At 43.5% G+C, this 17,141-nt stretch overlaps 1 protein-coding gene across 3 annotated transcripts in view; it reads left to right on the plus strand.

The window, feature by feature from the left end:
- Window positions 1-7,964: 7,964 nt before the first annotated feature.
- Fsd1l (fibronectin type III and SPRY domain containing 1 like) overlaps window positions 7,965-17,141 on the plus strand; it is a 58,694-nt gene continuing 49,517 nt past the window's right edge. For all 3 annotated transcript variants that reach the window (XM_051187811.1, XM_051187812.1, XM_051187813.1), the window contains exon 1: window positions 7,965-8,100. In XM_051187811.1, the coding sequence (XP_051043768.1) occupies window positions 8,086-8,100 (15 nt within the window). In that variant the 5' untranslated portion in view covers window positions 7,965-8,085. The remainder of the gene's footprint in view (window positions 8,101-17,141) is intronic.

A 17,141-nucleotide genomic window follows, 5' to 3' on the forward strand; every position in this document is an offset into this window, starting at 1 on the left:
ATATAACATACTTCAGAATGTTGACTTGGAATTCAGAAATCAAGACTATTGGATCTCTAGTAATCTCTCTTCCCATCTCCTTTTGTTTTGAAGCCATGAGGAAACCATTCTAAATTTGAATGAGTATTTCAAAGCTAATTTATTTATCTTTGATTCATGTCCATGGAAACAGAAAGCAAAATACATAACACTTGCAGGTATTGATCTTAGTCTGTTCAGGATACTGTAATAAGATACCAGACTGTGGAGCTTATAAACAACAGAACCAGTTTCCCCAGCTTGTAAGAGTAGGAAATATAAGATCAATGAGGCAGGATCTTTGGTGTCTAGTTGAAAACTGTTTCCTGGTTCATAGGCAGCCACCTTCCCATGCATGTATCTTCACATATTAGAAAGGACAAAGTGTCTCTCTGGAACCTCTCTCTCCCTTCCTCCCCCCCCCATCTCACTCATGAGGGCTGTCACAGACCAAAGGCCCCAACTCCTAATATCATCACTTTGGGGAGTTATTATTTCCCTACAGGCTTCACTTTCATAGATGCCATGGCTTTTCCCGAGCAAGCAAGCAAACAAACAAACCCAAATGTATTAATTACTTTTTTACAGATGTTATTAAATCAGTTTATAGAAACTATTTTAAAATTGTATCATACAAGCTTCCTTTCACATGGTTATATATTTTTCACAGAGGTAAGTTTTCGTGGCTGCAGAATATTCCACCTCCTGTATGTTCTAAAGTTTCCCCAGCCCTTCCCCAGTGTTGGGGCATTAAAGGATCCCCTCTTCAGTTCATGGTTCTCATGTCTTACATCTTTTTCTTGGAATTGTTCTTTCCATCATTTCCCACTGTGCCCAGGCTGTGTCCCTAGAATAGTCAGGATCCTGTCTTCCCTTCCAGTCTGCTGGCATGTCATGTTGTAGCTCATGCAATGGAGAGATGCACTAGACTTCTGTCCCTCTCCCTCACTCTCCCTCTCCCTCCCTTCTTCTCTCTCTCTCTCCCTCTCCCTTCTTCCCCCCCCCTTTTTTTTTTTGGTTTTGTTTTGTTTTTGGAGGCAAGGTTTCTTTGTGTAGCAGCCCTGGCTGTCCTGGAACTCACTTCTTTGTAGACATGACTGGCCTCAAACTCACAGAGATCCACCTGCCTCTGCCTCCTGAGTGCTGGGATCAAACGCATGAGCCACCCCTGCCCTGCACTCTAGATTTTCCAATCAAAGATTGTCCTTCCCTGCCATATGTCCCACCTTCCAAGCCTCTCTTTCTTCCTGACTCAATTGTTCTGTCATGGAAAAGTACATATTGACTTTCAGAATGAGAAGGCATCTCAGGAGGGTATTTTCCCTGGAAGAGGTGACACAGTATCCTTCTAACCTGACAGCCACAACCCTGCAGTACCAAAGGACTGAGACACCATTCTCTGGGATGGTACTTAGGAAAATGGTTTCTTTGGGGAAATAATAATATGTAGGTGACCTACATTATGTATTTTCTATGTGTGAAGCATCAGTCTAAATGCCTTACCTATCAAGGGGATGCTGTTAATACATTCATCCTACAAATGAGGAAGCAGGGGTACAGAGAGGATATAAAACTGTCCTGGCCACACAGCTAATGCTTGCAAGCTGGGTTTTGTTTCAGATAGTGGGGCATTGGGGTTTGGGAGTTTAACCAATAAGTAAATCAGTAATGCATGGTGGCATTTTATGTCCCTAGGCTCTACCTGGCTCATGCCATTTCAGAATATCTTCAGAGGGAGCAGGGAGCCTTCCTTTGTGCTGGAGAGAACTGGCTGGGGGCCAGCAACCTGGGGAGATTTCCTTTCATGAAGTGATGGGTGTGAAGATAATTGACTTGTTCATAGTCATTCCCTGAACATAAGAGCAGAAGCATGTTCAGGACCAGGCCAGGGCACACTGAAAACACGTGTACCTTCCAGGCTGCATCCCCAATGCCTAGTGCAAAACTGACCAGTGCACACGCAGGAAATATTGTGACACAGAAACATCTAAATAGAGTTTTTAAGCTAGTAATCTCTCTTCCAGAAGCTAGCAGGATCTCTGGCGGTGGACTACGTGGGTGTGGGGTGGGCTAAGGAGAAGAAATCCAGAGAACTTTTTGAAGATAACTACAATTACAGAACTGAGTTAGAGAGGGAATGAATTGTTATTGGCCTGTAGTTTTGTAGAATGATGGGACTCAGGGTTCTCAATGATGCTATCTCTACCAGGCATATTTCCAGTGCCTAGTTCCTCCCCCCCCCTCCGTGAGAGCAATGCTAAGCAAAGACCCAGCATCTGCTTAGATGGTGGGAATCTCTGGGGTGTTTTTGTTTGTTTGTTTGTTTTTCGAGACAGAGTTTCTCTGTGTAGCTTTGGAGCTTGTCCTGGAACTCACTCTGTAGACCAGGCTGGTCTCGTCTCAAACTCACAGAGCTTCTCCTGCCTCTGCCTCCCAAGTGCTGGGACTAAAGGTGTGCACCACCACCACCTGGCTACTGGTGGGAATCTCTGTACCAAATAGTGGATACCAGATTTCTGTGATTCTTTTTACTTATATTTTTATTTTATAATTTTATACATTTATAATATATAAAATAAATTATCTGCTCTCCAAATCCTCTTCCTATTTTTCTAGGAACCCTGTGCATGAACTTGTTCCACCTTCATTGTGTGGGTGTTTTTAAAATAACCCCCTAAGTCCAATTATTAATTTCTGAATGCACATGACAATCTAACAGAGGCCTCTCCTCTGAAGAAACATGGCTCCTCATCTCCCTGTAACCAGTTCCCAGAAGCTCCTCAGCTAGGAATGGAGCCTCATGAACTTCTCTGCAATTCAGGCTTCAGTCACTGGCTGGCTTGGTCTTAACAGTTAAGTAGCTTCTGTGAGCTCATGAGGGCAACAGCCAAGTGACATTCAGAAGACAGCAGCCTCCAGCTTTTATATCCTTTCTAGTCCTCTCCCACAATGTTTCCTGAGCCTTGAGGGGTTTGATACAGATGTCACCACAACATGAGGAACTGTTATTAAAGAGCCACTGCATTAAGAAGGTTGAGCACTACTGCTTTAGATATTTTGTGGAGAGGAAACATGTCTTCCTGTAGTTACCAGCAGCTGGGGCAGAGTCTACCAGTGGGATACTAGAAAACCAGACATCTGTTGCTGTGGACCAGCCCCAAGGAGACAAAGTCAACAACTGTTTACATACTGAGTTTTCCTTTTAAGCTAAATATGATCTGGCTCTTGAATTGTGCTTCTTCTCACATTGGTTTTGGGTCTTCACCATTGAGGTTTGAGTCTGCTGCCTCCTATGTGGCTTAGAGCTCTGTGAGTGTGAGCTAGGCCACTCCACTGAGCACCAGCCTCCTCCAGGGCACAACCAACCTCTCTTTTATAGGAGCTGGTGTCATTTGAAGATTGCCTAGAGCTTCCAAGGCTTTGGGGGCCAGTCTGTATTTGAGTCAGAAGGGGCCAGGAAGCACACGATTAGTTTTCTATGGTTGAGAAGCGGTGACAAGAACAAATGCTTTTTGGTTGTTTATCACACATCAGACAAAGCTAGCTAATCACTTGACTGAATTATTTCATGTAATCCACTCATTAGCTGGTGCTGATGCTGTGAGCCCTGTTTTACAGCCAAAGAAGTGGAAACTTGCAGAGGCTTGTCTTACTGGGCTTGGTTGTGAAAACCTGCATTATGTTTGATCAGGGAGTGATGGGTGAACGTTTGGAACTTCAGCAAAGAGTAGCACCTGACTATTGATGGGTATCAGAAAAAACAAGCAGAGCAGAGAACAGGGGACTTGGAGAGGAACAGTTGTAAGGCTCCCAGACACGAGTGGAAAAAATAACTGCAAGAATAGCCCTGAAGGACATGCTGTGTAGAACAGTAATGATAGCAGTTACCACCAGTTACAAGCCCACTAAGCCAAACATATTTTATACATAGTTTCCTTTAATCCACACTAAGCCCCAAAGGAAATATGGTCACGATTCTATGCACTAGGAAATGGAGCATTAGTGAAGATACGGGCTTTTGATGACAGCGGAGTTGGCAAGCCAGGATGCAAATGTAGATAGCAGTGGTGCCTGTAGACCCAGCTAGCCTGACCTTCAAAGGAATGAGTCATGGAAATGAAAAGAATTTAGAGACATGGAAATGAAAAAAATGCCCCCACCTCCAGAACTCATGAGGAAACTCAGGTCTACATGGAGTGCTTAGCATCTCACAGAGGACAAAGAATCCAGTTTGGAGTGGGACAGTTCTGTTGGACATTACAATGTCAACCCTGAGGCAATCCTGACTTGGATCAGAAAGCTAGCAGATCAGCAAAGGCCAAAGACAACAAATAACCATGACTAGATAGACAAGCATCTTTTAGAACAACAAATTCAAGTTTGGAAACAATATTTTTTGCTGTAATGTTTTACTCTTTTGGAGGTTTTTTTTGGGGGGGGGAGGCACCACCCAGCTCCCAAATAAATCATACCTTGAGGCTTATTCTTAGTTAGGTATGCCTGGCTCTAGCTTGGGTTGTTTCTAGTCAGCTTTTCTTATCTTAAATTAGCCTGTCTACTTTTGCCCTCTGGACTTTTACTTTCCTTCTTACTCCATGGCTGGCTAGGTGGCTGGTCCCTGAACGTCCTTCTCTCCTTATTCTCTTCCTGCTCTCTTCTTTCTTGGTTTTCCTTCTGTTTATACTCTCTGCCTGCCAGCCCTGCCTCTCTTTGCTCCTGTCTCGCTGTTGGCCATTCAGCTCTTTATTAGGGCCATCAGGTGTTTTAGACAGGCACAGTAATACAGCTTCGAAGAGATAAGCAAATGCAGCATAAACAAAAGTCACACACCTTAAAATAATATTCCCCAACATGATACATATTGTTACACTTTTTATGTGTGTGTGCATCATGTTTGTGTACAACATGTATGTACAGGTACATGTGTGTTTGTGTACACATGCATGTGGACACCAAAGGTTGATATCAGGCATGTTGCTCAATTGATCTTCAGTTACTAACTCTGGAGCTCGATGATTAGGCTAAGCTGACTGGCTGGTGAGTCTTTGGTATCATCTTATCTATACCTCCCAATTGTTTGGATTACAGACATGCCACCGCTCCCGACATTTTGCTCATGTTTTGTGTGTTGGTAACTGGAGTTACCAACAGTTGTGAGCTGCCATATGGGTGCTGGGAACTGAACTGAGGTCCTTTGGAAGAACAGCCAATGCTCTTAACTGCTGAGCCATCTCTCCAGCGTCCCCGTCCCTCCCTCCTTTATAGAGCAATATCCTTCCTTTCGTGTCAGTGGTTCACAGGTGTCAGTACGAATTAGTGCCATCTGGAAGACTTGTTAAAACGGATTACTGGCCCTGGAGTTTCTGTTTCATTGGTGCTGAGGATAAGGCCTTGGAATTTGCATTTCTAAGAAGTTATCAGACAATGCTGACACAATTAGTCCTGGGGTCAAATTTTAAGAACAACTGCTTTCAAATAAAGCTACTTTAAAACAGTCCCTAACTGGATTTGCTATGCAAAGTTAATTACACCACAGGCCTGTAGTGCAGTGCCAGGGTGAGTGGCTGGGTTTGTAGACTTACTGTCCCAGCTTGGTAAGGGAACTGTAGTAAGAGAACTGTGTGGAGTGGGGGTAGACAAATCACAGCCCTAAGGAACTGGTCACTGAGAATGAGTCAGCAAAAGGTCCTGGATGAGCTGTGGTGGGAAGCCAGGCAAGCCAGGCAAGGTCAGAGATGGCTGAGGGTCAGATAGGGTACAGCTGTTGTCAAAACCCACAGGCTGCTTGGCTAGCCTGAAGGGAAAGAGCTACAGAAATGGGGCAAGAATCCAGAAATGAGCTCCTAGGGTGTGACAGTCTGGTGATCACATTTCAGGGTGACTCTTGTCTCCAAATCCCTCTTTAGTCCTCCTTTGCTGGAGCCTGTCACTCAAAAAGTGCTTAGGGGCTCCCCTATGGTGGTAGGAGTGAGGTGAAGCTTTGGAGATGAGACCAAACAAATGTTCCCTTCGTGATGGATCCATGGTGTCAGCCAAGGGCAGTGGTTTGACCTCTGATGTTCTACCATTTGCAGGCTACATTTCTCACCCCTAGAAAATGACTCAGTTTTGTGTTCAGACCTGCCCTTAGAGCCACCAGCACTGGGTTAATGGGTATATAGCTGGCTTCTGTCACTACTCCTCATGTAATTGGGGACAGGGCCTGTGGTACCTTCCCTTGGTACCAAGAGGGGTCTTCTCTGAAGGACTACAGGCCATCTCTTCTTTCAGCTGGCAGGAGTAAAGTTGCTCATATGCTCTCCTCAGCCTCCAAGTTTCCAAGCAGTGCCTACCTAGTTTGAATGAAACCATTGTTTCCCTTTGTATCTTTTTGTATTTTCCTTCTCATATATTTCTGTTCAGTTAAGAAAGAGTCTTTTGAGTGTTGTCTGCCCCGTGCTGGGATGGGGATACAGGTATGATAAAAAAAAGAAGTTTTGGTCTTAAGAAACCACAATATAGTTGGAAACACTCTGGTAGAGATATAATTAAAACATTTCTCAAAAGCAGCTCATGCCTCTTCAAGGCCTTGCAACTTACTGTTCTTCTGACTAGATATTCTTCTGCAGACCCTTTCATAACTCTTACTCAGGCCATTGCTGAGTTGAACCCTACTTATTCTGAGTCCATTAATTAAAACTCCATGCAATTTAACTTTGCTTCTTCCATTTTCCTCGTGAAATTTCCTCCTTTGTTATTGTGTGTGTGTGTGTGTGTGTGTGTGTGCATGTGTGGACTGTGTGTCAGTGTATTCCAATGTGAGGGCACACGAGCAGGGACACCGGTGTGTAGGTGTGTGTCTGTGGTCGCTTGGCTTTTATGTGGGTACTCTTAAGTGGGTATATTAACTCTAGTCCTCACTCTTGCCATACAAGAGCTTTGTTCACAAACTCATCTCCCTCTCTCTCCCTGGTTCTCTTACAAACTTTCCTTTCTAACAGCCTCATGAGCTCTCTGAGGACCAGGCCTTTTCACTGACGATTTGTGTAGAACCACAAAACTGCTACCTAATACTCGATATTCGTTTCTCCTTTATTCCTTTAGCATGTGAACACCCAGATGAATTTTTTTTCTAGAGTCACTTAAATGGAGATGAAGCTTGCCTCTCTGGAGAACCTTTCCAAGCCTCCTGTCTTCATCCCAAGCTTTCTAGAATCTTCATTGGCTGCTCTGGCCATCCTAAGCTGATTCTAATTTGTTGCCCCACTGCCATTTACTCCGGAGCTGTGTTCTGGGAAGTACAGACAAAGTATTTAATCTGCACAGTCCTTGGCAAGGTCTGCATCCCTTTATTATCATTATTTATTATAATTCCACAGATGACACAGGATCACAGAGAAAGACTGGCTCATTTAGTGTGAGTGGAGCAAGTGCAGCCAGGCCACAAAGCCCATATAGCCCCATACCCGTGTTTCGGTAACTTCCTCCCGTCCCTTGACCTGGGGCCCTTTCAGGTTTCCACCATGCCTGCTCAAGACCTGTCCGTACATTTCCGCTGCTTCTCCACTCCACCGTATTTCCTTCCACTGGATAGTTGGCCTCACCTATAGGGACTGCCCCTCCCAGACTAAGTGGAGAGATGCTGTAGGTGCCTGTAGCATTCTGGGCAGAACTAGCTCCTGGACCCTCCGCACAGGCATGGCTGCTAGATTCCCAATGGCTCTTTGCAAAGACCGCAGCGATGGTACAGGAATAGGGATGCCAGGAAAGAGGCAGCTGAGAAGGAAGAACAGGAAGATTGGCAAGCGTCCTACCCTTCACTGGTGCGGGTGCCCAGCGCACGCTTGCGCATGCGTGTTGAGCTCGCACCCCGCCCTCCCCGCCCTCCCGCGAGCCGCCCTTTCACCCTGGCAACCGCGGCTCGGCAGCGGCGCGCGCGCGGGCTGGGCGCGGACGGACGGGACGTCTGCGGGACGGGACCGAACAGGACGGGGCAGGCGGCGGCTGAGGTAGCGGGTCTTGAAGGTTCCTCAGGCTCCTCACTCGGTTCCGGTGACAGGCTCGGCCCGGAGGGCTTAGTCCCTCGCCATGGACTCGCAGAAAGTAAGTGGGGGCCCGCCGGGGTGGATGGGTGGGCGGGGCGCGCGGGGAGCCGGGCGGCGGAGGGCGAGGCCGGGCCTGGAACCCACCCGAGCCGAGCCGAGCCGACCAGACCCGAGGGCCCCGGGTTGCAGGGACCGCGCCCGTGACCCAGGCCGATCTCTGCCCAGCACTTGGCTCCGGGCGGGGACCGCGGGGAGGAAACCACGAGCGCCACCGTGGTCCCTGCCGCCCTCTGCGGACACTAGGCCCTTTTCTTCCCGCAGCCCGCAGCGTGCTCCGAGGTGGATCTCTCCTCGGCTGGCGTTGAGGACCGTGGCTCAGCCTCGCGTGGGGCCTCCCCGCTGGCGCCCGAGTTGGTGTCCTTTTTCTTCCACCGAGTCTTCAGCACGGCCGCTGCTCTGTGGGTCCGGGGGCCGAATCTCCTTTGTACCGCTGCCCACTGCCTTGTTCGTGGCTTATTTATAAGCAGATCTCAGTGTTTGCCTAATTGAGGAAAGAGACAGTTGTCAGCTGCCCCACCCTCGTCCACCAGTTGGTGTAGCTGGTCACAGTTACCCACCCAGTGGTCTTGTGGAATGTTTAACACTTGAAGAACAAGTTAAGGAAAGATCTACAGAGTAGCATTTTTTAATTAAGTAAAATACTTGAAGAATTAGCCAGTGTATTGAATACAATTGCAATAGAAATTTTAACATTCAATCATAATCCCTGTATAGAAAAATAATAAGCCAACCTACTCTCTTTGTTATATTATAATGTAATTGCAACATACTCCGGTATAGGAAAGAAAAACAAATGTTATTAATAATGTAGCAGGGAAAACAAGGGTACAAGAGGCCATTCTTTTTTATTATTGAATAGAAAGTGCAGAAAAGGCTTATAGAGCAACTGTGCAGTTCTGAGCTGGACTCACCTTCTTGCTCATTTGAAACCCATTTGGATGTATCCAGTAATCATCTCCAGAACTATTACTATGATATATTTTAAAGACATTATTAAAATATGTATACATTTAAAGCGTTCTCCACCTGAGCTTGTGAGACATAGCACAGCTTACTAGAAGGAAGGCATGTAGTATTTGAATGGACATTAGCAAAGGTTAGATGGAAGAGCAAGTGACTTGGGAATCCAGAAAGGTGAGCTGCAGGGTACAGTATATTTTCTAGCTGTGTGTACAGAGCAAGTCACCAAGCAGTCTCTTCATCACCCATCCCCTAGGAGGGAGAAAATCGAATAGTATTATAAAAACTGGATCAAATATTCCATTATGAAAACACTATTTTAAAGTTTATGAGTATTTCATACTAAAATAGTCCATGCATGGTAAAATACTAAGTGTTTTTAATGTAGATCATGCTGAGGAATCAAGAGGTGGGGGTTCATGCCAGCAAGCTAAGGTTGGAACCAGGTTGTTCTCACTTCAGACAACTTATTTGTGCAACCCCTAGGCTACCATATGCAGTTTCCCCAAAGGCAGTAAAGAATTAGCTGGGTTTGTTTGTTTGTTTTGTTTTGTTTTGTTTTTCTGCTGATGTATCTTATTGGAATAACTCTAAGAATAAGTTCAATATTAAAAGTATGTTGAATTTCATTGGAGGTATTAAGTAATCTTTCTAATAAAGAGACTTTGTTTTTACAGATTACAGTGGATACCCAGTGCTAATGCTTGTGACTCCTGCTACCAGCCCAAGCTTCCTTTTCTTATGTATTGCTATAGAACAAGTTCCTTGCCTCAAATAGTAATGAACTAAGCTGGATATTCCTGCCGACACAAGACAGTAGTACACCCATAGCGTGAGATTTAGGTACTGTTTCCTCTTATAGAATGTTCAAATTAAAATGGCAGCAGAGATGATACCTCAGTCAATAGAGGAAATAGTTACATGCTGTAATTGGCAAGGAAGGCCTTGGGATTTAGGTTGTGAGTTACTAAGAAGAGCCAGTTCTCTGGTCATACTGCTTATGTTATGTGGCATAATAGTTTGCCATTAGTCTCCAATTCTTCGTCTATAACATATAAACGACCACGGACTCTCTTTAAGAGTTATGAGCATTGTGTTCATTTCAAGAAAACTACCTAACAGTATTATCTGTTAGCTTTTTTTAATCTCATAAGCTCAACCTCAAAATAGCCTTTTCCTTTTCAAATCCATCTAGCCTTCTTTAATTTGAATGTGTGTTTTCTACTTTTGTATCTTTTAAGGAATTTTTCAGCAGGTGGTGCCAAGAAGCAGTTGTGAAATACTAATAGCCAGAGGACGGAGAGTTGTGACTCAGGCAGTCTTACAATAAAGACTTAACTGGGTGTCTCCCAGAAGCTGCTGGCTGGTCAGCACACGGGTCAGCTTCCCTAGCTGCTTTTTCTGTCTGTGGAAACAACTTGGATGTCAGTGTTTTGTTAGCAACAGACATTCTATTTCAGTAGAGGAAGAAGACACAGTTGGTGCGGGTATATAAGGCATACTGTAGGATACAGAAGTAGTATTATCTTCTAGAAATGAACAGAGGGATTTTGTTTATCTTGCGTTTCTGGGACACTTTTGTGAGCAGGATGTGTTATGGATAGGTGGCTTTGTTCGATCCTCAGATCTTTTGAATATGCCCTTAAGTGGTTCTGAGATGAAATCTCGAGGGTTTCTTTACCTGACAGAATGTGCACATTCAGAGAAAATACTGAAACAAGGCAGTTGTACCTCATGGGTACTTTTTGAAATTGGTAGTGCAAGTTAAATTTTGATACAGATCAACAGATATTCATAGGGTTCCTGTTTCCAGGAAAGGTGCTTGTTAGAGCAGTGAGGGTGGCGGATAGGGACAGAGGGAGGATGTCATCAAGAGCATGCTTTGTTAACTGCTTTTCTGATGGTTTCTGCATGTTCTTCCTAACTAGGTAGGAACTCAGAGGTTGCTTGTATACTGCAGGGTAAACCTAGACTGGGGATATCTGCATTTGGAGTCCTTATCTGTTTCGTCTTATATCCTGATACCTGCTGTACAATGGAAAGACCCACCCTATATCCTCATAACTATGCAATTAACCCATGTTACATAGTAACTTGTTCTCAATTTCAAAAAGAAATATAGTTTCTTAAGGAAAGTGAAAAAGAATGAAAATTGGGTATTGTTCTGCATCCATTATGGTGTCAGACTCCCTTGGGTTCTCACAGCAAAATTCTTTTACAGTTTGCAGAGTTGCAAAGGGCAGACTGGGTTCAAACCAAGTGTTTTTTCATAGTCCACATGTTTTCACTACTCCCCTTCAGGACGGAATTCTTCGCTAAATACTAAATACAGAATTCTAAATACTGATGCAATAAGGTAATTGAAATTTAAAATGTTAATCCCTAGCAGTTAGGTGCTGGAGAAATGACTCTGTAGTTGAGAGCACTTCCGGCTGTTGCAGAGGACCAGAGTTTGATTCCCAGCACCCATATCAGGTAACTCACAGTCGCCTGTGACTGCGACTCTGGGATCCAATTCCCTTTTCTGAACTCTGGTCACCTGCATACATGTGCACCCCCCCCCAACACACATACAGATAATTAAAAAGAAAATAAATCTTTAAGACAAAGCTTTACTAGGGATAAGTTATGTACAATAGTCCATTTTGTTTGTTTGCTTTAGAGATGTTGTCAAGTATAGTAAAGTACTGATAGCTGGTGCAGACCATAAGAGGAAAGTCTTGCTGCCCCAGATAAGATCACCGTACTGCATGAGCATCTCTCCTCCCTTTATTTCTTTTTCTTTTGGGAGGGTGGGATGGGAATTTTACCCATCTCTATAAAGTAGCTGTAGACAGTGAAGTGCAATGTAAATGAATACCATATGAATTTTCATGATCTCTTTATTCATATATAGATACCCTTGTTTTTATTGAACTTGGGCAATTTCTAAATATCTGATAATGAAGCAGGCTTTTTATTGTTGTTTTCTTTTTAAGTTTCAACACAATGCTTCTTTGCAATGCTTTGCTGAATGTAAACAGGATTATTCATGCATCAAGCACATACTGGATGTTTGCCATAGTGATGGATATGCCACACTGACTGAAGTGGGCCATACTTTGAAGCAGGTGGGATTGTCAGCAGCCCTTGCTATATTTTTCCCTCAGCTGTTTTCCCCAGCATCAGAATTCAGATATAATTCTTATGTCTGTTGACTGATAATGAATTGATTTTGATTTGTAATTACTTTTAAATATAATAATCATTTTTAAAGTGTTAGTATAACCAGCTTATTAACCTATGTTAGGTTACAAATAATATAAGTTTATTACAGGAAATGTTAGCTACAAATAAATGATAGTAAAATCACCTATAATCCTTTACCTAGAAGATAACTACATTTAACATTTGATTTACTGATCACCTTTTTATGCAAATAGAACTTTAAAACATTAGGTATCTTACTAGCATACTGTTTTATAAATTGTCTTTATATATTATGAACATTTTTCCAATTTCTTACCATTCTATAACATTTAATAATGAGTCAGCATAATGCTTTTATATGAATGTGATTTTTGATTAAACTTGATTGCTATCCTTTTGTTGGATATTTATGTTGGTCCCAGTGTTATGGTTATAAACAATACTAAAAGGAACATTCTTATAGCCAAGTCTCTGCCTTCATTCTTAATAAATTACTTGGCAGAAATTTGAAGAAATGGAATTACCTCTTACTTTAAACTCCTGAGATATATTGCCCATTTGCCCTTCAGAAGGGCTGTGTCAGTTGTTACTCTCAGCAGTGCCCGAGTGCCTCCATCTCCATTTTCCTTGCGCCTCCCTGACCTCTGGTTTACTTGTTAAGAGTAAGAGCATTTTAAAGTACTGAGTCTATTATTATAGGCCTGAGACCTTGAGTGTTCAAGGCTTATGGGCTGAGCCAAAGGACTCAGGGGGCTTATAGTTCCAAATCTTGAAAACTAGAGGTTTAGGCCTTAGAAACCTGAGCCATCTAGTTTTCTGTGCTCAGGTGAGAAACTTACTGTCTTGGGACTCTGACAGTAAGCCACTGCCAGTGGCTTGACCAGTAAAAGCCTCAGTTCTAAGCAGCAACTAGTGAGAGCAGCAGCAGTAAATAGCAACCATTTTTATGCCAGCCCTTTTTATGGGTCTAGTGCCTTGGATGCTAGAACCCTTAGTGGCTAGTGTTTTAGTTTGTGAGCTACCCATGTCAAGGCCCCAAGCCTTCAAGGCTCAGAGACTCTTACTTAGCCAAGCCTAAGTGAACAGTGTTTGCAGTCTTGGCCACCACCTTGCCTTTCTGTTTTCTCTGTAATTCTGTCACCCTTTATCACCAACGGCATTTACTTCTGCCACTTTTGCTCTTGCTGCTGTCTGAACTCATCACTGTCTGCTTGGTATTGCTGCTGTACTGGCAGCCACACCACCTCCACCGATAGGGTCACTGCTTGTTACTCTTCATTGCTACCATCTCAGCCCATCTACTTAAGAATTATCGGCAGATGGGTAGCACAGGAGGTATATAAACAGGAGCTGAACAGCTTGCTTATATACCCATGAGGAGGGGTGAGGTATATAAATGAAGGGTAGTATTTATGCCAGTCATTGCACTAGCTTTCAGTTTCACCAATCACATTACCCTTTGCTGAGTTACTGAGGTGGTGCTTGTCACCCATCTTGAATGAGAAGGGTCATCTGAAGTTCGGTGAGCCATTGTTATCCTGGCATAAAACTGTCCAAGGCCAGACAGGTTGTCTGAAGTGGTTGTGACTTGAGTAAGGCCTCCTGGAGCAGGAGTCCTGGCTTTACTTGTATTGGTACTTGCCAACCAAGTGTTCTCAGAGTAATTGTAAAGTATCCAACACCAGCCAAGCTACCATGAGGGCAGCCTGGCTGGTTTCCAGAGAAGGGATTCTTGGCGTAAGGGTAGGCTATTCAAAGACCTGAACAGCTGCTCCTGGTAGTTTAACTCATCGACAGAAGAAAAAAGAAAACTTTATGGGGTATTTACAATAAAGACTTAAAGAAAGTACAACATAAAACCACTGTTCTCAACAGCATTCCACAGTGCTTATGCTTACTTAGCCTCCCCAGTGCTTGGGGGAGGCAGGCTCCATCTCATCCATCTCACCTCTAATACCCCTGAGTGGAACAGTTCTCTGCATGGTTAAAACCTCTTCAGTCTCTCACAGGATCACATGTCCTGCCTCATAGAAGGGGGAATACCTTCTCTTCTGGCTCCTAACTTACTCAATTCAGGATAGAAAGGCATGCTCCATTCTCCTGGTTCTTTTACTAGCATTTGGTTCCATGGAGACGATATTTTGTTTAGTGCTATTCACAACTGCTCACTGAGTTTCATTAGTTACTTCATGGTTGTCAGATTCCTGACCATGTTGTTTCTCCTCTCTTACCTTCTTGCATCATGCCTGGACCCAACACTCTTGTTAATGTTTGCAGGAGCTATGCTCTCCTGGTAGGACTTACTGTCTTAGCTTGTCTGACAAATGAGGCTTCCTAATTTTCAACTCTAACTAATTGAAATGAGGACCAAGGTATGATGTGATACAAGAGGCACCATACTGGCAGCAGCTAGATTGATTGATTCCTTTGCTCTGGTTTTTAGACCCCTGTCATTATTCCTTCCGGTCCCCAATAGTGGCAGCAGCCTGAGATAATGTAAAAGCTGAAGCTCCTGAGACAGTGTCTAGGTTTGAGTTGTGACTGTTGGTTTATAGCTGTGTGACCTAAATCAGGTTAGCTTCTGAAGTGTTTCTGCAACCATAAACTGCTGAAAGCCCTTACATTGATTTAAAAATTACTCCTGACATTGTAAGTGCTTACTAAGTATCAGCTTATTTGAATATAATAGTAGATTGGCCTCCTAAATTGTAGGTGCATTTGTGGTATTCACAGTGATTCCAGCTTTGTGTGTCTTAACTGTTGTAAGTACGAATGTGGAATTTGTCTCAGAAGTCTCTTGGTCTGAGAAAGGTGAAGTGTCCGTATTTCTTAATCATGACACATGGATAATGGTTCATGATATAAGGTAAAATTGGGGCCCGATGGTTTGAGGTCATTTGTTCTAAACAGTGCACTGGGCAGGTTTTAGATAAGTAGCCCAAGTTGGCAAAGTTTTGTTGTTGTTGTTGCTATTGGATGCAGCTACATTAAGAGTCAGCATTGGAGTCAGATGTTGCTGGATCCCATAAGTTAAAACAATGCCATTTTAAAGTGGTGGACAATAACAACTTAGCTTCCAACTTACAAAATGACATGTAGGGTACAATTGAACCAGGCAGTTTCCTGAAAGCCCTGTGTTAATAAGGCTGTTTCCCAGCCTGTGACACTGAAGGAAAGACTAGGTGGGAAGTCCTCGGGTGAGCGGGGCTTACCCAGCTCTCCTCTGGCCTCCTGGTTTCCTCTGTCCAGCACTTCTGCCATGATAACAGAAGAGCCTTTTAGTCATGTGAGAAACAGAAGGAACTGATCCTCTGTAGGTAGAACATGTTGTAACCTGCTTTGATCAGTTCCAGACTCTTTTCTTCTAACTTTGAAGCCCAGTATGTTTTTGTTGTTCTTAGATGTGCTGATTTCCATCTCACAACCCTGTGATCTTTTCCATATTGGATGGTGCAGTGTAATAGCTGATATTGACTGCTCTCATCTGAACCCTGCCTCTGTGGCATATTAACTTCCAGTCTCTGGACAAACTACTTGAACTTTTTCACGCCTCTTACCGTATAAGATTCTTTCTCATTTAAAATGTTTGTGGGTGTTTTGTTTGCAGGTGTGTCTGTACCCCATGTGCATGCCAGTTACAGAGAGTTGTGAGCAGTCATGTGGGGGGCTAGGAATTGAACCCAGGTCCTCTGAAAGAGCAACCAGTGCTCTTAACCACAGAGCCATCTCTCCATACCCATTTCTAAGAATCTTGAAATGATTAACTGAATTAAGATGTGAAAAGTTTTAGCTGCCCTTGGCTAGCTAAACAGTATGAAAGTGTTGCTGTGTGTTTGCCCAGTTGTTGATTGTGCTTTTACTCCACAATTCACTGTGATTATAAACATAAGTTGTGCTCCCTTGAAGAAAGTGCTTTGGGCTTTGTACATCCCAGATGGCATTGATCCAGTTTGGGGATGGCAGCAGTTATGTTTGGCCAGGGTATATAAAACCCCCTTTTCTTCTTGGCTTAGCAATTGTGCTATTCTAAATTCACAGTCAAATAATTGATAGGCTTGATTCTGATGACAGGGACTTTTGAAGTTATGGTGACCGTGCTGCATGAGCCAGTGCAGCAGCTAAGACTGCACATCTCCGGAGGCTAACTATGTGTTTTGCTGTGGACCCACATAATGGTCATTTTCAGAGCCTATCTTCAACCATTGAGAACTTTTCCTTATTACTGCCTGAAGTCTTACAAAAATGTAGTTATCTAAGTAAGCTGCAAATGCTGTAAATGGCCTTTATCTATCAATGTTTATCAGGTTAGCCATACATTTTTGGAAGGTAATAAGAGGCTTGAGATCTGACATGAACCTGAGATCCTTGTCGACACCCTTTCATGCAGATAGACTCCCATGGTGTAGATGAAGAGTTTTGATCACGAATGCCTTCCTTCACCATGAAGCCTTGATACTGTCACAGCACCACAGGATTATCACATAACTTTTGTTTAAACAGTATATTGTGCATATCTTAGAATTGTACTTATGAATGTGAGAGCTCCAGGTGGGAAGAGAATCTTAGTAGAAAAACTCAGAACGGTATACACAGCTGGGAGAGAGGAAGAAAGTCATAAATTGAAGCAGGTGAGGTGGGCCATAGGAAGGTCATGAGGCCTTTATATGTTTGGTTGTTTGTTTTTTCTTTATACAAGAAACAGTAAGCTGTCTCTGAAAAGGGTGGTAGTATCCCATTATTTTAATTGAAAAATAAAAGCTTGAAACGTCTTGTCAGAGTGTGGACTTTGCTATAGATTGAGACATGACAAAGACTTGTACCTGGGTTGTTAGTAACTAGCTAAAACTGTTAGAAATAAAGATGATAGCCCTTCGGTGGCTATGTGTAGGT

Source organism: Phodopus roborovskii, unplaced genomic scaffold, assembly GCF_943737965.1.
Source record: "Phodopus roborovskii unplaced genomic scaffold, PHOROB, whole genome shotgun sequence".
Taxonomy (NCBI): domain Eukaryota; kingdom Metazoa; phylum Chordata; class Mammalia; order Rodentia; family Cricetidae; genus Phodopus; species Phodopus roborovskii.